Source organism: Micromesistius poutassou (assembly GCF_964030765.1).
Source record: "Micromesistius poutassou genome assembly, chromosome: 15".
Classification (NCBI taxonomy): domain Eukaryota; kingdom Metazoa; phylum Chordata; class Actinopteri; order Gadiformes; family Gadidae; genus Micromesistius; species Micromesistius poutassou.
In genome coordinates, this window is record NC_140285.1 from 6,215,670 (window position 1) to 6,240,162 (window position 24,493).

Genomic DNA, 24,493 nt, shown 5'->3' on the forward strand with positions numbered 1-24,493 from the left:
ATCTATTCTACTGTCTCTCTCATTCTGTCACTCACACAGATGTGAGACGTTGGGCTGTTCATCCCTTCCTATGTAGGGCATGGAAGTTGTCATAGCGACGAGTTAAAAAAAAAAAATTCTTTATTCAAATCAAGCTTTATTGCACACAGTTGTCTGTGCAACAACAAGAAACAACAAGAAACAATGCGCAACTTAACATTCACATGGAATTACTGAAACAGAGAAATACGTTTAAAAGGCAGAAAGGAAAGAAGGAAGGAGGAAGTAGAGGAAGGAAGGGAAGGAGGTATGGAAAGGATTGCATGAAAGAAAGAATGAAAGAGGGAGAGAGAGAGAGAGGGGAAAGGGACAAAATTATGCTGAAGAAAGAAAAATATATTTTTCCCGGTGAAAACTGTGATGAGAGCAAAACGTTTGGATGTGTGTTCCAGATTGAAAGAGAGAAAGAAGCAAAGCGATAGAGGCAGTGTGAGAGAGAGAGGGAAGGAGAGAGAGGGAGAGAGAGAGAGAGAGAGAGAGAGAGGGGGGCAGAGAGAGAGAGAGAGAGAGAGACATAGAGAGTGTATAGCGTGGTGGTGGTGGAGGGGGATCAGAGACACTGCGTCTCTCCTCGGCTCGCTCTCTTTGATCCATATCCCCAGGCCGGCTCGCCCGCCCGCCCGCTTGCTCGCCCGCCTCTCTCTCTCTGCGCTAAGGCCTACACTGGTGATTCCTGACAACTGTCGGACTGCGATAAGGGGCAGGGTGTGTGTGTGTGTGTGTGTGTGTGTGTGTGTGTGTGTGTGTGTGTGTGTGTGTGTGTGTGTGTGTGTGTGTGTGTGTGTGTGTGTGTGTGTGTGTGTGTGTGTGTGTGTTGGTTGGTTGGTTGGTTCCTTCGCTAAACCCGTTTTTTTAAAGTTAATACATAAGCTTCACAATAGAGGAAAGCATTGATACGACAATGTATCATTTCTGGGGGGAAATTAATGAAAGATGCAAATAGATACAAGGATACAAGGATACATTATATTTAGAACATATCAGAAAGGGAGATGGAGAGAACATTCAGATGAAGAAAGAGAGGGAGAGAAAAGAGAGGAAGAGAGACGTAGGATAAGAGAGTGAGGGAGAGAGAGAGAGAGCAGTCGAGTGAGGTTGGGAGGAAGAACGAGAGAGAGGGAGATGAGGAGGAGAGAGAGAGAGAGAGAGAAAGAAAGAGGGATAGAGAGAGAGCGAGAGAGCGCTGAGGAGAGACAGAGAGAAATGAGAGAGAGATGAGGAGAGAGAGCGATGAGAGAGAGATGAGGAGAGAGAGATGAGGAGAGAGAGATGAGGAGAGAGAGATGAGGAGAGTATCAACCGCTGTACCCTAGAACGACGTGGGACATGACAGCGTTCACCTGAATGTCACCGGCCGTTGTGTTTAATGTTAGTCTCCGGGACCATTAGCATTAGCTGAAATTAAGACCCTAACCCTCCATCACCCCCGGCTTCACCTCCCCCCCCCACCCCCCTGCTCCTCCACTGGGCACACTGTCAACTGGCACGCTCTCATGTCAACCCATCAAAAAGGATGAGAGACTATATTTACACCAGCGCCATGCTTGGAGGGAGAGAGAGAGAGGGGGAGAGAGAGAGAAGGAGGGAGAGGGGGGGGGGGGGATTTTGATACTTGTTAATTAGAAATCCCCCAAAATACAGATGCTCTTTCAATTTGGCAAATAAACCTGCATGTGTGTGATTGGTGCATGTGTGTACATGTGGATCTGTGCGTTTGTGTGTTTGTGTGCATTTGTGTGTGTGCGTGTGTGTGTGTGTGTGTGTGTGTGTGTGTGTGTGTGTGTGTGTGTGTGTGTGTGTGTGCACGCATGCGAGAGCATTACACCGAGATACAAACATAAAAAGAGCTGCTATGGAAGCTGCCAAGAAAATCTGAGGAATTTAAATCATATCCACTGGTGGAATGTTTTAGAATACATTAAAGAAAGCTTTTATTTATCCGTGCATGCAAGCACACAGGCGTGCACGCAAACACACACACACACACACACACACAAACACACACACACACACACACACACACACACACACACACCTACACACACACACACACACACACACACACACACACACACACACACACACGCGGACATGCGCACTGCACATCCCCCCTCCTCCTGAGGGCAAGGAATGGTTTGTTTGTATGTCTCTGTGAAGGGGTGGCTTCAAACATAAAGGAAAGCCCTGCTCTGTCCAACACAGCGCCCCTCGCAGGTTCAACAGGGAATCACCCGCTACCCACTCCACCGATTCCAGTGGAAGACGGATTATTCTTTAATTATCCTTTTTTGTTTAGCCTCTGTAGCAATTAACATTTCCTTCAGCGGTTGATCCATCCATCCATACAGTCATCCGTCCGTACATTCATACCTCCATTCATTCATTCATCTGGACACGGAAAAATTGTGACTTAAATATGTGGAACAAACACATGGAAACACTAAAAAAGAGAATATATATTACTTATATAAATATATTTAAAAGGCTGAAAGGGAGGAAGGGAGGTGGGAAAGGAAGAAATTACAAAGAAATGCATGCATCCAACCATCCATTTATTCATCCTTCTGTCTGTCTGTCTGTCGTTCCATCAGCCCGTCCATCTGGTTGCATCCTATTCATGTGAATGGCTCTCTCAGTGCTCTGTCTAGGTCCACAAGACTCTCTATTCACGATGACCCTGCTCCTCTCATCTTGGGCTCCGTCTGTCCTGAGCCTAAGGTTCAAAGCCGGTTGAAAGGACAAGTGATCCAATGGCCCTTCACTGGTCTGCATGTAGAGAAGGGGGTCAAAGGTCAGCACTGGCCCATGTGACTCCACTTAGTTCTGGATACCACAACGATTGGTGGAGAGATATGATTTATGTAATGGCCAATGACAAACAACTTTTCAATAGATCACCATTTAAGACCATTTAACGTTATATTAAAATATGCATTAAATGCATGATTAAACTAATTTTCTAATTAGTTTAATCATGCATTTTTAATTCAAATTTAATCAAATATCTAAACATCAGGAATTATATTTTCCCACTTTCTTTGTTGATAAGTTCAGAAATGCCTGATATCTGGTCCACTTTTCTTAACCCATAAATCCCGGTAATTCATATTTTCTTCTTGTCATTTCTCATTGACCTGCTTCTCTGCTCTTTCCAACACTCTTTCTATCTGAATCGCGCTCCTACTCTCCCATGCCCTCCCTCTCTCCCTCTGTCATGCACTTTGCCATCAACCTAATCTAAATCATGGGAGTATATTACATCAAGCCCTGTGTTGCGGGACCTCAATCACCCCCATCACCCCCATCCCCCCCATCACCCCCATCACCCCCGTCACCCCCGTCACCCCCCACCCCTTCCCCATCGCCCCTGGCCCATCACCCTCCTGCTGAGAACCTCTTCTCTGTTTTATTTACATGTTATTCACGTCCAGCTGTGCAGAAATTAACCCAGACGACAAATCATTTGACCTGACATTCCTCCATGGCACAGACACCCACCACCCCATCATCAATGGAGAGAAGGGGGAGGAGGGATGGAAAATGGGAGACAAAGAGAGTGAGGGGAGGTGGAGAGAGGGAGAGGAGGGAAGTGGGAGAAGCAGGAGAGGGTTAGAGGAGAAGAGGGTTAGAGCGGAAAGGAGGCGAAGATAGAGAAATACAGAGGAAAGGAGCGGAGAGATGAAGAAAGAGAGAAGGAGAAGGACAGGAGGCGCGCAGGAGGAGAGAAGAGTGTTCAGTGAGAGTAATCCACTAGCCTCTATGTGATGTCACCCCCTGTGGACACTGTTAACCCCCACACAGTGGGGGGCCGTGGAAACACACAGGGACATCTGACCCTCAGCTGGGAGAACAGTCTGCTAGACATTGATCACAGGCCTTCAGAATATAATACAGTTATTAGGCAAACTGGTCACTGACCAGTTGGTGCTGACCAGTTTGCTAACATTAGAAAATACAAGGAACAGCATCAGTACTAGAATTAATACATTGGCAATTCATGTATTTTTGAACATTCAAGTATTTTATTTATTGTACAATATAAAAAAGTAAATCAACTAAAGGTTGAAAACTGATATATTTTGACTAAGAGAGTAAAACAAATGTATATAAAAAAATGATGATACAAATAGAGCAGTGATGTAATTTCTCTGATATCTCTTTATTTGATTTAGATTATGATTCACTTTATTTATCCCCAAGGGGGAAACAACCTCACAGAGGCATGTCCAACACATTTAAGAGGGCCTGATATAGCTCAGCCTAGACACAAAGAGCTGTTCTGTCTCCGACCTCGTTTCCTCGTGGAGCCGTGTGGGCGACTAGCTTCCGGCTTACACGTAACATGTTTGGTTTGGACTGCTTGTTTGGTACCTCACTAATCACTGTCATCTGAAAGCTGTCTTGTTCAGCGCCAGCTTCCTCACTTCTGTCCCTGCCAATCAAATGTCTGATTTAAGTCACTTCAACTTTTACACCCCTACCCCACTTTCTGTCATTCTCACACTCTCTTTTATTCAGTATACTACTATCTCTCTCTCCATTGCTCTTACTCTCTCTCTCTCTCTCTCTCTCTCTCTCTCCCAGATTCTCCTTTCCTCGGTTATCTTTCTTTTTTTCTCTAAACTTGTCTCTGATTGCATCTAATGCTTCCAATTTGTAGTTTGGGTTGGATTATGCCAATGAGAGTTAGCACACGGTTAAAAATGCATCCCACCTCCTACGACAAAACAAAACAACTATTTTTATACACGGCTTTCAATGCTCCAATGCCAGAGTCGCACCAACATGTTATGTGGAGTGTCCTCATGGTGACATTACACTCTTTTTGTTTGTCTTGGTCCCATTTCAACACCAGTGGGGGGGCTGGGATTTCCAGGACTGTGGCCCTGAAAAAGCCCAAATCTGCCGGTTGTAGAAAAGCCATCAAGCGATGGCATAATTTCCTCTGATTGCATCACATATCCCCTCCTTTCAGCAGATATGCTTGAGAGTAATCCCCGCTGTGTTTCCGCTAAGACAGTGATGGAACTATGACAGCACTAATGCAGAGCAGGCTCCGTTTTGATGTCATTTTGTTCCACGCTCGCTGTGATAAGCCTTTTTAAACCAAACAGTTCCTTCACCACTCTGAGGGATGCCACACGGTCACGCCCTTGGGGTTTTTCTCTTCCCTGTCCATCCTCAGTTAACTGAAACAAAGAGAGGAGAACAGAGACTAGGCCCAACAGGACTCACTCCCCATCCCCGACCCCCCATCTCATTTCTAATTGACCTTGCTTCTTTTATGTTCCTTGTTTAATCTCTGATAGTAACTTTTATATAACCCAGAGGCAAGTATAAGAAAGTTATACAAAATACCCAATGTGATTCGATGGGTGGCGTGTTGCACACTGGAGTTACAGCATTGGGGTGGTTAGTAAGGTCTTCAAGATTTCAGTTAGGGTACAGCCTGGACGTACACCCCTCCAGTTCTTGTGAGTGTGTGTGTGTGTGTGTGTGTGTGTGTGTGTGTGTGTGTGTGTGTGTGTGTGTGTGTGTGTGAGTGTGTGTGTGTGTGTATGTGCATGTGTATGTGTGTGTATGTGTACATGTATTTGTGCATGTGTGTGTGTGTGTGTGTGTGTGTGTGTACATACGCGCGTGTGTGTGTGTGTGTGTGTGTGTGTGTGTACATCCTCTGTTTCTCTCGACAGAGCTTCAATCTCCTCTTCTTCTCTGCCACGGTGTCAGTCCCCCGTCCCCAGGGTGTTCTTATCTGCACTACGGGTCCAAACCCACCGTTGAACCGTGCAGTGCTTCATACGCTGCGGCACCCGTCATTGGAAATAAGAGTCTCTTCATCTGGACGGGCGTCACGCTATCAGTCTGTTCCGAGCACGCGGGCACCGGTGACGCAAACACAAAGAGCTTGCCGTCTTGCCGACACCAGCGCAAACAAAACAAGGCTTAATTGGAACAGTTCAGGACATTTAGAGTGTGTGAAAGGCAGCTCCATTGCGATAAGTGGCGCTATTTATTTATCTGAAAGGATGCACATTGTGTTCATTAACGCTGCACTCATCTTCTGCTCACAGAGCTCCGGGCTACAAGGCTCTCAGAAGTTGAGAATTAATTACTTTTTGTGTTCTGATTTTAAAAGGGGGGGGGGGTGTGGGGGATCTTTGTGTGTGTGTGTGTGTGTGTGTGTGTGTGTGTGTGTGTGTGTGTGTGTGTGTGTGTGTCTGTGTGTGTGTGTGTGTGTGTGTGTGTGTCTGTCTGTGCATGGGCAAGAAAGGAACCAAATGCCTTGCAGCAGTGTGCTTTCAACTTGCTCCTGTCTCCCATTATCTCTGTTTGGAGGACTCTGTCATTGACAATACAGAGAGAGAGAGAGAGAGAGAGAGAGAGAGAGAGAGAGGTGGACAAGAATGATAGAAAAAGAGAATGGATATGTGAGACATTGAAAATAAAAAAAGAGGAACAGGTTGCTTCCAAGTGGAGATTATTACGACTTTTGGTTTCATGATCGCTGAAGACTAGCCAAACTTGTTTCAACTTAATAATTCAAAATATATTGTCCCACAAACAGCTTCAAAAAGATCCTTAAACACTGGTTAGCCTCTGCTTAAACCGTTTCACATGACGCATTAGACCACACCCCCAATGCTACCAAACCCCCTCCCCTCCTCTCCCACACCTTCCGAATGCCCCCACGTTCACACTCACTGTTTCTCGACATCGCCCCATGCTACTGAGGGCCATGAAGCGATGCCAGGGCGTTTATGCTAAATATGAAGAGATTTGAATAAGTCCCACTTTCAGGCGACACAATGGACTCCAGCACCGCGTTTGACAGACCACCCCCTGCTCGGCCTCAATAGACATGTCAGGGCGTCCAGGGGAACCCCGCCCTCGTGGGCCAAGGAGGTCTCTTGGAGCTCCGCCCACTCCCCTGCCAAAAGATCACCTCCTTTGGCTTTCTGACACCTCCCTGGAGTCAGGGGGCCTGCCTCTCTCTCTCTCTCTCTCTCTCTCTCTATTCAACCCTGCCTCGTTCTACCCTGTGGAGCGGGCCCCAAGGGCTGTAACACCTCAGGAAAAAAACACACCAAAGTCGTCACATTAGCTCCACATTAGGGACGTGTGGTTTTTGAGATGAAGAGATAATGGAGCCTTTTAGGTTTTGTTGAGAGTTTTTGGTTCTCAGGAATGTAGAATAATCCGTACTTGACTTTCCGGAATGGAAGTGAAAGGCAAAGATTGACACTGGTCAGGTTTTTCTTTCTCCTTCCAATCGGCAGTCTTCAAAAGCCCTATTAATAGATGTCCTGTTAAGTATAGAAAGTTAATTTCCAACCTTTTCATGAGGAGGAGGGCCCGGGCTTATTAGGGGAGTGTGTGATAGGAATTGTAATTGGAAGCAGTGTGTTTAAACCAGGGGCCGGGCGCCAAGGGATTAACTCAGGGGCCCCTGATAAAACAGAGGGAGACGTGGGGTTAGAAACGCTGATGGGTTAATTAAGCAGATTTCTTAAAGAGCCAGCCCAGCCTGGAGCCTGTACTGGCTGGGGAAAGGGCTCCATGGTTCTCTAGTGCTTTTCCTTGTCTCCCAGCCGTGTGCTGAGTCATGCATCTTAATGAATGGCCACTGCTGATTGGTTGAGAGGCCCTGAACGTTTTTCTTCGTTATTCTTTTTAATCTATGATCTAATTAACAGCCCAATTTGCAGTTTCAGCATATTGTACTCATTCTCTAATAATAGTCTTATCATAGGAATACGAGGCGCTTCATAGCGGGGATACACTGTCACTAGCCAGGGTTAGTGCCTGGCCCCAAGCACGTTTTTCATCTTAGTTCTTGGATACATATGAACAGATTAGGTCCATTGTTTTTGAATCATTCACTGGACGATACAGCGTTACATTTAAAAAGTGAGTGTGATCAGCCAAACCTCTCCTTCCTTTCTCCTTGCTTTCTGATGCCTTGACTCAAAGAAAACTAAAAATGAACATGCTTTCCCAAACTCTCGCTTTGTCTTCCTCCAATGTGTGGAGGACAGCTGTTTATGTTTCTGTCATGCAGGTAATGACATTTAACCTTAACACAAACCTTCCCACATGTGTGTGTCTGTGTGTGCAGCATGTGTATCTGTGAACTTCCACAACATGGGATGTCTTTGGGTGGGGGCCCCTGCTCGGGGAAGCGGGCCCCTGGGGGGACGGAGAGGAGGCTGCAATGTGGCCTTGATTCTGTAGCTGCCTCTGTCCGCGGCTAATAGGGTTAGCATCAGATACAGGAGGGAGCCACAGGCGAGTACAAAGGAGGAAGTAACAAAGTGAACCTCATGTTCTGGAGCAGAGAGAGAGAGAGAGAGAGAGAGAGAGAGAGAGAGAGAAAAGGATGGCCCCCAACTTAACCTCAAACCTGCCAATCTACAGGAACAGATTAAAATAACACTGCTTGTGCTGGTCTCTGAGTGGCAGCGGTTCAGCATCACAGAGTTATCAAAACCAGGGCAGGAACCCAACACTTAAAGTCTAAGGGCCCAGACTGTATACTATGTTCCACCATAGTGCACCATGTATGTTTGCCTAGCGAGCACATTGATAATTTATCTATGTGCACAGTGTGTGCCATAGCCAGGCTAGCTCATTGCTAACCTACCTGAGTCCACAATGTATATAAGCCCAGCTATCTATTTGCTAATTTGTCTTAGTGTCCATTGTATTTTACAGTAATTCCTCTTCATGCATCGTGGTTAGCCAGGCAAGCTCGTTGATATCTTGCCTTATTCCACAGGGGACCTGTGGAATAAGGAATAAGCCTGCTGTTTTCTGATTTGTCCTCGTCTAAAACAGGCTCACTGACAGCGTCTCGTGTGTTCTGCATCTCCAGGTGATGAGCATCCTCAGCAACCCCAACGCCTTGCCGTCGCAGTCTCAGCACGACTTCTCCATCTCGCCGCTCCACGCCAGCGGCGGCGGCGGCGGCGGGGGAGGGGGCGTGGGTCTGGACGGCTCCAACGTGTCTGGCGCGGCCGCTATCTCGGCGAGCTGCAGCCAGCGCGGGGCAGACGGCGGCCTCAAGGTGGTGGACAGCCTGGCCTCGTCCCAGTCCTACTGCCCACCCACCTACAGCTCCGCCGGCTACGGCGTGGACCCCGGGGTGGGGGCCGGCTACCAGTACAGCCAGTACGGACAAAGTGAGTGGAACCACAGCGCTCACCATTAGTGTGTGGATGGAGGCGGGGGGGGGGGGGGTTGAATTTATCGTGTTGTATATCTTATATCTATCTGTATGCCATGAGGCGGTGTGGCCATGGTGGTGGTGGGCGGGATATGAGGTCAGAAACATATAGTACGCCATCATTTCTAACCACATACCTACATTTTAATTTATGGTTGCTGGTTTTGTTTACTATGGTAATGACAATAGGATATATTGTACTTGTTGAAATTGATTTTTTAAATATGCCTTTTTTTTTAAGACGTCTGAACTCATGATTTGAAGATGGAGGGCTATTTTTCGAATAAGCTACAATATTCTGCGAAACAAACCAAAATCGTTAAATATTCATCCTCAAGTTATGCTCAATATATAATTGGGTAAGATATCCATACTTTCAATACATGCATAATTTATGAGGCATTTGAATTGTGTTGATCTCTTTAATACAATTACACACAGAGAGGCCATCCCAGGGCACCGCAACCCAGACATTACACACAAAAACACACACACTACACACACACACACACACACACACACACACTACACACACACACACACACACACACACAAGAAAGGACATACGCCGCAATCACAAACAGAAGATTACAAAGAGCACTCGACAGCAAGACACACACAACACACAACATCACACACAGTAGCCAATTCACCCCAAGTCTGCACAAAATATTCCAGCATGGGTTTAGACACTTGGCCCCTGAACCATCAACCACTCCCCCTGTCCCACCCTAACCCCCCACCCTTCAGACCTGATTCCTGCTACCATCCGTGCCACGCCCCTCAGGAAGGAGGCTTACCGTATCATTTGGTGACACCTGACTCCTGGCTCGTCCTAACTCAGGAAACACCTGACAGATTAAAGCACATACCATCAACCCTGCAAAGCCTGTGCTGCCTGTGTGTGTGTGTGTGTGTGTGTGTTTGTGTGTTGAGCATGCCCCTGTGGTGTGTCCATCTAATGAGTGTGTGCGTGTGTGTGAGTGAGTGTGTCTACATGTGCGCGTGTGTGTGTGTGTGTGTGTGTGTGTGTGTGTGTGTGTGTGTGTGCGTGTGTGTGTGAGTGTTTACATACATGTCAATGTGCATGTGTGTATGAGAGCCTGTGTGGCTGAGTGTGTATGTGTTAGTATGTATGTCTACGTATGTGTGTTTGGGTGTGTGTGTGTGTGTGTGTGTGTGTGTGTGTGTGTGTGTGTGTGTGTGTGTGTGTGTGTGTGTGTGTGTGTCTGCATGTGTGTGTGTGTGTCATCAGATGGGCTGTGTGAGTGGAGGGGACTCTTCTGCAGGGATTAAAGGTGTAAACCGAGTTGACAGGAAAAAACAGGCTTTTATTCTGAAGGCCTCGCTCAAATCCTTAGTAGTGCACGCACACACACACACACACACACACACACACAGTGGGGTGACTGGCACCTTGGCAGACAGACGTGCCCTCCCACAGGTGCGCTGCTACCTGCCGCTTTCTCATCGCTAACTGACAGCTTCTGTTCACGCTAGCACGCTAACTGACATGCTAACACATGCCGATTACTTAAACCTCCCCCTCATCCCAACCCCCAGTCTGGGACAGAAAGCTGGCACGCACACGCACACACACACACACACACACGCAAGACACATACACATACACAAAGGAGTACACAGTCGGTCTCCAATGTCATGTTGTCTGCGTCCTCCTCGTGCAGCTGCCAGACAAGACGACAAAGCTAGGTTAATATCCGCCGAGCAGGGAGACGCGCGTCTCGCAGACGAGGCCCGACAGCCGAGACGCCGGGCTCGATTAAAAACATTTAAAATAAGAAAATAACTGCAGCGTATTATGAGGGGAAGCGGAACGCGTGATTGTCAGTTATTCTGGCGCTCCGTCAGGGGGAGAACCCAAACCGGGCGCCATTTTGCATCGTCCCCCCCCCCCCCCTCTTTTGTCTTCTCCCGGGCGCTGGCGTTTGGAGCGGCGTTCCCACCGCGTTCACCGCGTCTCGTGTCAGCGGCGTTGGCACGTCGGGTTGAACGCTGATGAGGTTGGGGAACAGTAGGCAGCAGGCGGACAAAACGTGCCAGGCCGTCACTTTAATAATGGCCAGACGTTTCCGTAACTCGGTAAGAATGAGTTACGTACCACCCCCCCCGCCCCCCCTCCGGAGTCGAAGAGTGGTGATTAACCGCCTTCAGAAGGTCATCCGGGTGACATGTTGAACATGAGGGTCCCAGGTCTGAATGGTTTTCCAGACGAAGGGGCCTCACGGGGCCCCCCGCTGCACAGCGGCTGTGGAGAACAGCTGGGGAACACACCGGCGTTCTGGAGCCATCCGTCTCGCCCGGGATCTGGTGGAAACTCACTGTCCACGAGACACACAAGACCACAGGGAGAACGCTGCCTCCACAGTCGATATCTATGTCTATATATTACATTTTAATACGAAACACTAGTCAAATAACTATAAAAAAATATATATAATCATAATTTGCATCATCATCATCATCATCAAATGGTTCCGGTTTCAATCCCCAGTATCGCCAGCCTAGCTATAACCATCCTTGAGCCAGATAACTTCTTTAGCCGCTCATTAATGACTTGTCAAGTCACTTTGGATTAAGCAGGATCATCATGCAGCACTTTTCAAAACAAATGAAAAAGGCTTTCAGTTGTAAACATTTTTAAACCTCCAATCACAAATCATTGATCCACGCATTGAAGAACATCCTACTCTGACATGCAGTACCTGTGTAGTTTGGGACGTGACTTGACCATGTGATAAGATGTTAGGGCTTCTTCACCACCGTGGCGTCTGGTCATGGCCTCTGTTTGGTGTGTGTGTGTGTGTGTGTGTGTGTGTGTGTGTCTGTGTGTCTGTGTGTCTGTGTGTGTGCCTGTGTTTGTGACTGTGTACTCGTGTCTGTTCTTTGTGTGCGTGTGGGAATATCGATGCGTGTGTATCAACGGAAATTGAAACAGTGTGAGGTGTAAGCCAGATCAGTAGTGTGTGTGTGTGGGGGGGCTGGGGACGACACTAACCTGTTGGCCCCTGGGGGCCCCCACAGATTACAGCACACGTGCTTCTGATCCCAGACCCTCGACCCTCTCTGCCTCCTCGTCCCCCTTCCTGCCACTCAGACAGCCAGCCAATCAGCCCTGGCCGGAGTTAGTCACGCTATAGTCATGGAAACAACAGATCATAACAGCCATGTTGTGCACGTGAACACACACACACACACACAGGTTAATGCATGTGTATGGTGCCTGTGCACACTTCACGCCTTGAGGCAGGTTATTGGCAGGAATCTGGTTATATGTATCAGCACATAGCTGTCAGAGGTCAAAATATGAAGATAACATTGTATACTGTACTATTTGTCCAGCGATATATTACTATTTTCCTGTCACCAGTTGACTTGCAACCTATTATTATTTTTTAATTATATCAATTTTGATTACATGCAACAAGATATGCAGTACTGAATATCACAAAAATAAAGTCTTATTCACAGTTGACCAAACCTTCTCAGATTTGAAGATGGTGGAACGATGGGTATTTACCAACACCTGCCGGTCCTAACGGTCCTCTCGCTCTGTCTCTCTCCCTCTCTCTCTCTCTCTCCAGCTGCTGTGGACTACCTGGCAAAGAACGTGGGTCTGTCCACCCAGCGCAGGATGAAGCTGGGGGACCACTCGGCCGTGCTGGGGCTCCTCCAGGTGGAGACAGGACAGGCCTACTGAGTGTCTCTCACTGCCACCGTTAGACCCTGGACAGGCCAGACCCGAGGGGCTCCCCCCCTGGATGAGAGAAAATGGGTTTCAGGCACCTTCTGGTATTTTCTCTCTCTCGTCAACGTAAACAGAGCCAGGCGTTAGTTGATGTGTTGTGTTGTGGGGTCTGACTCACAGACACCTTGACACCTTGTGGTTGGACCCAGGAGGTTCTGGACCTTCGCTCTGTGATTACGCAGAACTTTCCGCAGACCTTCAGCCATATTTCCTCTGATCAACGTGTCTGGACCGTAAACATTTGTTATTTTATTCAAATATTTGTTATTTTATTCAAACGTTCACAGTTGTTTTTTGGGTTGTTTTTTTTAGCTGTGGAGTTACTTATGATCTATGATGTTCTTACTATGATTCCAGCTACTTTTTACCTTCTTATCTTCATTTTACGCCTTTTATTTTCTTAATGACATTCAGGAACAGAATATGGCATGGGTCGAGTTTAGCATGGTTAAATAAAGAACATGCACGCCAGGGAGAGAACTAGCATCACAATCCAAATTTAAAGAAATGTGCGTGGAGGAGGGAGGATAACTCTTTTTTCAATGTTCTTTTTATTTAATTATTCAGAAGATTTGACTTTGACTGCTGTTATCTGCTCTCCCAGTGTACTCATTCATTCAGTCGGCTACTCTGTGGCTCTTCCCTCCGGAATCATCTAGAATTTTCTATAATCACAGGGGAGTGTACCCAATCATCCTCTTGGTTTCAGTATGACAGAGAGCATCTCCAGCCTCTGCTTACTGCCAAAAACATTTCTTTTAGTCTAAAAACAATTTCATTGTGTATTGATATGTTCGACACAGAGGCCAAATCTGGTTGATCCTTTTACAAACAACTATTTTATGTATCATTCCAAATGTACTTGAAGTACTTGAATATTATTTTCATCATATGCACTGTCTTAATTTTAAATCCACAAATGCGGCATACTCTCCTCCAGGTATTAAGGAAAGTTCCAGTGCCTCAGCCAAGAATATAACTATTCCATGTCAACCTACTGGATGCTCAAGATATTCTGCAGAGTGGACCAACCTCTGACTAAACTAGACATTTTACACCCAGATGGGTTGTTGAAGACAAAACGAAAGCGAGTTCATCAAATTCAATTGTGGTGAGCCACTACATGTCATCAGTTTTGATGCTTACGAAGATGATAAGGAAGATGGTTGATAGATTGATGACAATGTGACAATGTGAAAATTATTACAAATGATGAAAGAAAATGTGTCACACAAATGTACTTTTATATAATTTTTGCTTTTGTTTTTACTAAAACTGTTGAAACTGTCTGGCATTGGATCACAGACCGAACCAAACTTCACACACACTCCATGAGCAAAAACCTGTTCTCTTTCTGTCTCCGGGACATCTGTGGAAGACAGAAGGCAGCATTCAGGCCACCAGCCACCATGCAAACACTCTACCTTGTGTACATATTATTTTATATGAACGCCAACCAAGGGTGTGTGTATGTATGTGTGTGTGTGATGTGTGTGTGTGTGTGTGTGTGTGTGTGTGTGTGTGTGTGTGTAAGTGCGTGCATGTGTCACCGGTGTGTGTGCACGAGTGCATGTGTGTGTGTTTGTGTGTGTGTGTGTGTGTGTGTGTGTGTGTGTGAGTGCGTGCGTGCATGTGTCACCGGTGTGTGTGCGTGAGTGCATGTGTGTGTTTGTGTGTGTGTGTGAGTGCGTGCAAGTGTCACCGGTGTGTGTGCGTGAGTGCACGGGAGGGGGGGTGGGGGTGAGTAAAACACCTGCTCAAATGTATAGATCTCTGTTATTCTTTTGTCTTTACTGCTCACCACAAGTTGTTGATTTGTTGTTGTTTATTTGATTTCTTACGCTTTTTGTTGTCGGACATGTATCTATATTTTATCATGCCATAATTTATTCTTGTCTATATGAAGTATTAAAGCAGCGGGACTCATTCAAAGGTGTGTTTGGTTAAATCGCAACACAGCTTCTGTTCCTGCATTTCTGTTGCTTCCAGATTTTAAATAAACTGGCTGTTACAAATACATATGGTTTTGAACACTTTAATGCCTCAGTTCATGGATGGCTCCATCTCTTTCATAATTACAATAAATTAATTTATTATAATAATAATCATCTTTAAAGTAAATTGCATGATAGACCAATTCAAATGACCATCATTATTCAAATTAGACCATTCCAAAATGATTGCTATGTTTGTTTGTTTTTGCTGTCTATGTACGGTATAGATAATATAGGCATCATTTTCAGAAATTATCTCAATTTATAGACAGAATTGCTGAATCGGTTTAAACACGGCTTGTGTTCGGAGACCCCATTGCAGTTTTCCGTTTCTATCCTCTTGGTGCCTGAATTAATCACTCCTAAATTAACGGGATTCGCCGGTCAGAACATCCACTCATTTTCTGCATATTTTAAATTGAGAAATTTGACTTCTTCTTCTTCCCCTCCCAAAGCAAGTCTCGCAGTCCTCAAAGGGAATCCAACTCTGTTTCCATGCAGCAACCATCACTTGTATAACGCACACACAAAATACAAACACCCGACTCTCATTCCCCCCAAGTCAGTCCGAAGCACTGTTCTTATGAAGTTTATAATCCAAATGTTGGTGACATAAAACCCAATCACAATCTAATCCCTCCACCCCCCCATCCACCCCTACCCCCCCCACCCTATCCACCCACCACCCAACCCTTTGATAATCTACAATTCCCCCTTCAGGCTTTGAAGCCAAGTGCCAAATGACAGCTCTGGTGATTGAAGATACTTTAAAACATATCTCCCCTCCCCCACCCCCATGTGTGATGCAGGGATGAATGAGCCAGTGTCACTGAGGACAAGGCCAAGTCAATAGACTGGCTCAGTGTGTGTGACCTCAAGAGAGAGAGGGGCCCCACAGTTAGTTGGGGACCAGGCGGGGAACCACTGCCACTGTGGGCTTTGACCCCCTAGGGGCCTTGCCCCAGACCTGACCGAAGAGGGGCTATTTCAGGGCCAGACTTATCGTTCCGCTGGTGACCCCGACAATGTCGGGCGTCTGCGTAAGAAGCTTCATGAGTCTAGTCTCTTGTTGGAGATGGGAAGCGTCGATGGGTGTTGGTATGAGAAAGTTTCACTAAGGCAACACACGCTTTCGTGACCCAGGCTCAATTTTGGCCTGCGGTCCAATGCTACTGCTCATTCTGTCGCTATTATAATCCACGTTCCATGTCTGTCTTCACTGTCCTGTGCGTAAAGGCACAAAAGGCCATGAAAAAATACACATACTTTTTTATTTTTGAGTACAATCAAAGCAGGAAATTACATAATTATCGTTCGCTGAAATACTTTTTTTCAGGGCATCTATTGACTTCAAATGAAACGCATCTAAGAACTATATTTCAGAAGGAATTGTATGAACCATAGTCGGGACTCATTTCCCTTCATAATAATGCGCCCAGTTTGTGTCCCAAATGACCCTTGTTGAGTCTCCGATGTGGCATCCGTTCTCTGGCCTCCCTCTCTGGGGTTCAGCTGAGGTTTACGTTCCTGTAGGAGGCCCCCCGCACAAATACAGGCTGAAACACCTTCCCGTCCGCCATACTTTAGTCCAACGCTGCCACGACGAGGTACAACACCTCCAGCACCTTCGCTTCCACATGCCCGAGCATCAGACATCCGCTTACGCCGTCCCACAATACAGAACTTACCTCCACCTGAGAACATCCCCTCTTTACAACTGAAAGACCGGCGATAACACACCTGGAAAGCGGTTGGGATCGCCGGTATCATTCATCAAAAGAAACGAAACACCACAACGACTAGACGAATCACGGAAGCTCAGACGTTTTCAAAACGGTTCTTTTGGGTCAACCTGAACATTATCGTCATCACGGTGGAGCTCAGAGCTCGGCGGTGCGCCACAAGGGAGAGATTAAAGACCACTCTGGAAGTTTAACACCCCGGCACCCCACCCTCCCTTTACCCCCAGCCATCCCATAATGCAGGGGCGTGTGCGGGAGTGGGGGGGGGCGGGGGCGGGCTGAGGAGGTAAACGCTATTGTGTGGTGTAACGGTAGTGCTGTGTCAGACACTCGAGGATGTCACAGTGAAAGGCACTTTGACAACGGCGGACACATCGCGGCAAATCCTGTAATTATCGCAGGATATATAATGTACCTGGTCTCCAGCTGTCTGGGGATTGGGCCGTCCTGCAGTCGGCTTACGGCAGACAGATGCTCCTGATTGGTTAATAGCTGGTGGTTGGTTGTAAGTAGTGTGCTTAAGCCCTGCGAGACACACTCAGATTGTTCCGCGGAGAAGAATGGATGTGTGGGAATTTCTTCTTTCTTTCTTCTGCTTCTTCCTTGCAGGGCCCACTGCATGCCACCTACACACACCTAAACATACACCCACACACATACACACACCTAAACATACACCCACACACACATACACACACCTAAACATACACCCACACACACATACACACACCTAAACATACACCCACACAAACACATACACATACCTAATCATAGACTCACACACACCTACACACACCTAAAACTACACCCACCTGCACGCACCTAAACATACACTCACACACAACTACATAAACACACACATTCGGCCACACACACATAGATGCGGCCACACATACCCACCCATCGCACACCCCATCACACACACTCTCACGCACACACACAAGTACACACACAAGTACACGTACACGTACACACACACACACACACACACACACACACACACATATATGCCTCCAGGCATACACACAGCCCATCTAGATGTATTTGACGGCCACTGTTCATTTAGTTATAGCTTTAAGCCCCCCTCACCTTCCCCTCCACACACACACACACACACACACACACACACACACACACACACACACACACACACACACATACTGTACACTGAAAAAAAGGAAAGTCACAACTTAGAGTTACAGAATATTTTTTGGACAGGGAAATATTTTAGCGACCCTGACTCCCCTTACCACTGCCACTTACCATATCCCCCCCCCCATACCACCACAATATAACCCCTCCTGCCCCCCAAGTGCCATCACAATATCACCTTCCTCGTCATCCCCCTCTTCCTCCTCTTTTTGAATCACCCTGTTTTTTTTTCTTCACTTAAATCCCAAACGTCTTTCATCACGTCTTATCACCACCTCGCTCCCTCCCCCAACCCCCACACCCACCCCCAACCCCCGACCTCCCCAACCCAGCCCCCAGCCCCCAGCCCATCCCCCCCCACCACCACCACCACCATCACCCAATGTATGATTAACGTGCTACTGTACAAACCTCTGGGTGTTATGCCCCCCCCCCCCCACCACCACACCACACTCATTCTAATCTCCCCACTCCAGTATCGCTGGGAGCGTTAAGCCGTGAGGGAGGGAGACGACTACGCGAGGTCTCACTAACCTCCGGGCTCTGACACCAGGCCCTCCATCAACACCGGGGCTGGCACACAAAGTAAACAGCCGAGTTGACATGTTGGATCCAAACGTTTGGATCCAAGCACTCAGTCGCCTGAGAAAAAAAACTGCTGTTTCAGCGGCGGGACAAGTTAGGATGAAATACAATTTTCTAAAGTTCAAAGGGGGGAGGCATATGGAAAGATATCTTGCCTGTATACCTTATTTATTTGGATAGGATTATTTGTTTGGTTTTGGTGAAAACATAATTTATTCCAAATTTTGTTTTAATCCTTTGTTTTGTCTTGGTGAAAAATATTTTACAAAATCTGTAGGGCTAAAAAATGTTACCTGGAACTGTATTATTCATATTTAATGCAAAAATAATTTAGTACATTTAGGGGAGAAAAATTATGTAGACAGATACAATGTAAGGTTTTGAAATGTATTACAATTTGTTACAATATTACATATTACAATATTACAATATTTGCTTTTATACAAATATTTATTTATTTCAGAAAATGTACCCGCAAACCCTCTTTTGAGAGTGGGTTCATTATAATATGAACCTTGAAATTAATAAATTATTACAATTTCTATACAAATTGCTTATAAGCTTTGCTTTAGTGAATGAACAAATTAACATAAGAACATCTGATAACATAAGATATCATCAGTCCCGGATTTAACATAAATAAATATACATTAATAAAAATGTATAAATATAAACAAATAATCAAATAAATACTATTTACCACTCAAAATAGTGGTATAGTCCATGAAGAACAGCTGAGCTGTGTGTGTGTGTGTGTGTGTGTGTGTGTGTGTGTGTGTGTGTGTGTGTGTGTGTGTGTGTGTGTGTGTGTGTGTGTGTGTGTGTGTGTGTTGGGGGGTGTTAATGGATGATTGGTAATAGGTGGTGTGCACACCTGGAGATCATTGGGAATCAGTGGGCCAGGAGAAGTTACCAGAAGCTGAGAATTTACTGGATTCACCAAAGGTAGGAAGAATGAAGCCACATTATATGTGCACTGTGTATGCCCTCCTCAGCACCGCCAAGTGGAGGCTGCACTGCTCCACTTCATTCCACACTAAGACAGGATGGAAGAGGAGCCCAATGGCCTCAGTAGAGCGTATTTGAGAGCAGGGAGGCCATGTTTAGCATTTACATAGGAGGGCTTCAAACCCTCAACCATGAGCTCTGCAGAAAACCTCTGGCGAGGAGATAGATGCAGAAGGATTTGAAGATGATGCTTTGGCTGAGGGTTGAGGGTGTATTTTGTAGTGAGAGATTTGAAAGATCACAGACTTTTATTTGATTTAATTTTATGTAAAAGTTCAAAAAATGTTCCACTGTGGTACGCTATTGTCTTTCATACAATACTTCAACAGATAGTTAAATTATGCTTTTTCTGTTTGTTTATTTTAACTAGTTTTCTAGTTTAAATTCCGATATGCAATTCCAATATAAGTTTGATTTCAATTGGTCGGTTCATTCCATTGTCATCTTATTTATTTTGTTGTTACATTTCACTTTTATTTATAAACCATTCCGTTACTTACATGTCAGTTCATTTCAGTTCAGTTTGCTGACAACTCTTTGTCTTTATCAACAGAGTTTTTTGATGGATTTTAATACTCTTGCATGTTATAAAGTAGGAGAATATATCATAAATCTTTTATATAATTGTTCTGGGGAAAGCTGCCTTTATTGGTGTTGATGGTGCCAGGGAAACAATATATTGTAATATGCTTTATAGCAAAAGGCCAGAATAATCTTTGGACGGACTATTTCCCTTTTCCTTTCCCATCCACCCATCTCCCTCTCTCCCTGTCTCCCCCTCGCTCTGTCTCCCCCCCCCATTGGGCGGCAGAAGGGCAAGTGGGCACAGCTGGAGATATGGGCTGTTTGTATTCATGAGGCTAGCACTGCCACAGCTAAATAAAAAGCTTCATTACATCGCTAAAGTGTTACTAATGACGCGTATACCTGCCGCCATGGCAACCCCCCGAAAATCTGATCTGACACACTCAAATGGAAAATCTATTCTATGCGCCCCCCCCCCCCCCCCCCCCACACACACACACACACACCTCACGTCCCTTCATCCCGACATACACACACACACACACACACACACACACACACACACACACACACACACACACACACACACACCGCCAGCCACTTCTCTTTGATCCACCCCCCACAATACATCCCATCATATAACCAATATTGACAATAATGTTGTTTGGCAATGTCCTACAGAGGCCTTTGCTCCCTGTGTCGCGACCCTGATATCTTAGCCTAATTTCAATCAGAGAGGGGTCAAGGGTCGCTCGTCTGAGAGCTTAATGTGAGGGAGAACCAAGGGAAAAAGGTAATTCTAAATGCATTTTACCTTTTATTTTGGTTGATTGTTCTCACCATGTTTGGTTAAAAAGTATTTTCGTCAATCCACATTGACTTATTATGTGTGGCATCTATTTTGCTAGTTCAATAAAATGATGGTTACCAATTGATAGATAACTATTGTATTATGCCAGCAATTTATAAATAAATATAGAGATATGACAACAAACTGAAAATGCGCATTTTCTATAGATCACAACAAAACTACTTAAATTAAAACTGATTTAAAAATGTCCTCTTCATTTGTACCGGCAGAAGTGCAATGTTGATTGTCTCAAGCAACTTCCTCAGACAAAAAATATCCCAAATTTGAATGTTTATTCTTCCTTTATTCTTTTCCTTTTTAATTTATTAGTCTGTTGTCAAATTCTCATGATGAAATCCCTTACCGGGAGTCACTTGTAAGAAGCTCTTTTGTTTGGGATCTAAGGAATCAAGTCAGACTATATGTCCCAAAATCCCCCCCTGTGTTTTGTAAGCCTCTATCTTCTAATTCAATTTCAACAAGCTCCTTTATTATATATGCCTGCATCCCCCCCCCCTCTCACTCTCTCTCTCTTTCTCTCTTTCCTTCTCCCTTGACTGTGGATCAGTTGAACATTTTTTTATTGTTGTTGCCTTTTTGTTCCACGTCTTAAGGCATTTTCGGAGGATGAGGATAGAGGGAGACACTGGACATGTGGATAGATCTTCTGGGGGCCATTGTTGCTGCTTCAGTTTGGATTGAGGATTTTCATGTCCTTGGCCTGGTGTTTGGTTCCTATGTTTGCTCTCGTGGGTTCTGTTGATGTTGTTTTCATTGTTTTTTTAAATGTTATTTCATGTGGGCCCACCCGGTACCAACTGCCATCCTAGAGCCATCAAAGGACGCACCCATCAAATGTGTTCTCTCGTCCTCTCTGTCCTCTTGGTATTTCTTTGTCCTTGGGCGTTTGAGGTTGAGGAGCTCCTTTGAGAGTGTAATTGTGGTGAAGGGCTATTACAATGAAGCTGGTCTTGACTTGCCATTTGTACCAGTGGCTGCGTGATACCAGAGCAGAGCAACCGTGACTGGACTGGGACGCCTCCTCCACAGTGGGTCTTCAGCCAAGAGCCATTAGGGCTGTGGCTGTTGGGGATTAGATGCTACAATGGAGCGCTCTTAGGAACTATTCTGTTGGTTTATTTATTAACTTTGGCAGCATTCTCTTGAAGTTGTAGAAGCCTAGAAAAAGAGCCGCTACTTAGTGCATTTTCAGATTAAGGCCTATTATTGTATATGTTTGTTTGTTTTAGCAGATACATATTTAATAACTAAATATAGTGTTTTTTCTGTAAGTTGTAATGATGTGTCTGAGGCATCAATAAAATATATATTTGGTGTGAATCAAATATTAGTGGTGGCAAAAATGTGTAACGTTGCATCAACCTAGCGTGCATACGTTCATCGTTCCATTGAGCCAAAACCATGCAGTCGCATTCACTCATCACTTTTACGGCTAGAATTAAACAATCAATGGAGATCTTCAAATAGCAGATTTCATCTAGATCATCCATCACTCCCTCTCTCCTTCAATCCATCCATCTGTTCCTTAACCATCCTTTCATCCATCCATTCATTCAGTTGTGGGGTCCCTCCTACCCCTCCAACACGGTATTACTAGGTGAGCGTGTCAGCATCAGCGGTTCATTCAGCGCACCACCTCCGGCACCATTAGCATTAGCATCACCATAGCTTTGCTCAGATGGATTTCCGAAAGCACCTGTACTAAAAAAATTACACAAAAAAAAACGATTCAGCTCTGTGCAGATCTGCACGGAGACACAAAACCCCCTTCTCCTTCTTCTTTTGTATTGTCCCCTGTGAGCTTTCCCGTGCGCCGTGAATAATATCTCAGCTCTAACCAACCCGCTTTCGGGACGAGGAGGCAATTACAGCGGGATTTCCGCGTACAGCGGAGCTCAGGATTACAAAAGCATTTCTATCAGTGGCGGGGCGACCCCACCCTCGCTCCCTGGTTCTATCACGGAGCCTGCGGTGTCTCCAGCTGGGGCGAGGAACCCTCCAGACCTGGGAGGTAGATTTAATTTGAAGGATCAGGAAGCCTCAGTATAATGACTCGCGTCCGACGGCGCACCGGGAGAGCCGGTGGAGACAGAGCGGGATTATCAGGGTTTGGCGACTCGATTTCACAACACGGGGGACGGATTGACACGAGGGGGCTGCGCTACGCACAAAGATCGCTGCAGAAGAAGAGCAGGGGATGCGGATATGCTAATTGCTGTTTCCGTCTGGAGGAGCTAACCTTGTCCGACCGACCGCGCTCCACGTCTCTAGACAGGATGTTCAGGGCTGAGTTTCAACAACATAATGAATGACGTTGATCCTTGGTCATTATTTAATAGGGTTTTTTTTTCGTTTGCTGGTTATTTCTTCAGTTCTTTCTTTGTCTTTCTTTTCTCTATTATTTTCTTTCTCAGTTTTTTCCTTTCTTTTTTTTCTCTGTGTATATGGTTGTCTTTCTTTCAATCTCTTCCCAACCATCTCAGACGTGTGATATTAGTGAATAAAAAGAAAGTGTCATCCTTCAAGACTGCGTTGGCGGGATTGTTGTAAACCACAGAACCACAAGGATCCACTCGGGTGAATCAGGGGATTTTTAGGCTGTGTGTGAACAGGGAGATGGGGCAGGGTTCAGTAAAATGTGACATCATCACCATACCAGTCTGTCAGCGGGACTTTTAAAAGAAAACCTGGCTCACCACTGAATCCCGCCAAAGTTCTCATCTCCTCTGCTTCCAAACAGCACTTTGAGTAACTATAACTTCCAGCGTGGGCACCACTCCCTCCCTCCCTCCCTCCCTCCCTCCCTCCCTCCCGCCTGGTCGGTTTCTTCTGTCCCAGACGACCCAACACACACAGTCACCCCCACTTCCACCACCATCACCACCACCATCTCCACCACCACCACTAGGGAATGCAGAGAATGCCCCAGTAAGCCCAGACATGGATGTGGTACGTCGGGGTGGAGACCAGAGAGGAGAGCCCAGTACACAGGAGGTATGGAGGCCAAGGAATTGGGGTGGGTGGACGGGGGGGTGGGGGGGGGGGGACATGTTAGAGCGGGGCGGGGGTGGAGAGCTACTTTCCCAGGGTCTTGACGGGCAGAACAGCTGAGATTCCTGCTATACCCCCCCTCGCCCCTCCCCACTCCTCCAAACCTCCAAACGCAAACCCCAACTGCACTGCCCCCTTACCCCTCCACCCACCACCTCACACCCCCCTTCCCTGTCCCGCCGTGCCCTGATATCTCACTGCTCCTAGACAGATGTGTTTGTCTGTGTGTGTGAGAGCGTGTATCTGTGAGAAAGTGTGTGTGTGTGTGTGTGTGTATGTGTATGTGTATGTGTGTGTGTGTGTGTGTGTGTGTGTGTGTGTGTGTGTGTGTGTGTGTGTGTGTCGGGGGGGATCCGGATGGTGAGCCAGCTATTGATGTTGTGCCAGAACCAGAAGAGTTGTGTAATGAGAAAAGAAAAGAGGGGCCGTGTTGGTCCGTCCAACTTCATCCAGGGCAGCTGCTCTCTCTCTCTCTCTCTCTCTCTCTCTCTCTCTCTCTCTCTCTCTCTCTCTCTCTCTCTCTCTCTCTCT

The 24,493-nt window shown here is 46.1% G+C and overlaps 1 protein-coding gene across 1 annotated transcript in view; it reads left to right on the forward strand.

The window, feature by feature from the left end:
- LOC311359754 (paired box protein Pax-7-like) overlaps positions 1 to 12,986 on the forward strand; it is a gene marked incomplete at its 3' end in the record, with an annotated part of 34,777 nt that extends 21,791 nt beyond the window's left edge. Inside the window, exons 6-8 of the mRNA XM_084479798.1 lie at positions 8,915 to 9,221; positions 10,016 to 10,066; positions 12,871 to 12,986. Coding sequence (XP_084335924.1) covers positions 8,915 to 9,221; positions 10,016 to 10,066; positions 12,871 to 12,986 — 474 coding nt within the window. The remainder of the gene's footprint in view (positions 1 to 8,914; positions 9,222 to 10,015; positions 10,067 to 12,870) is intronic.
- Positions 12,987 to 24,493: the final 11,507 nt, after the last annotated feature.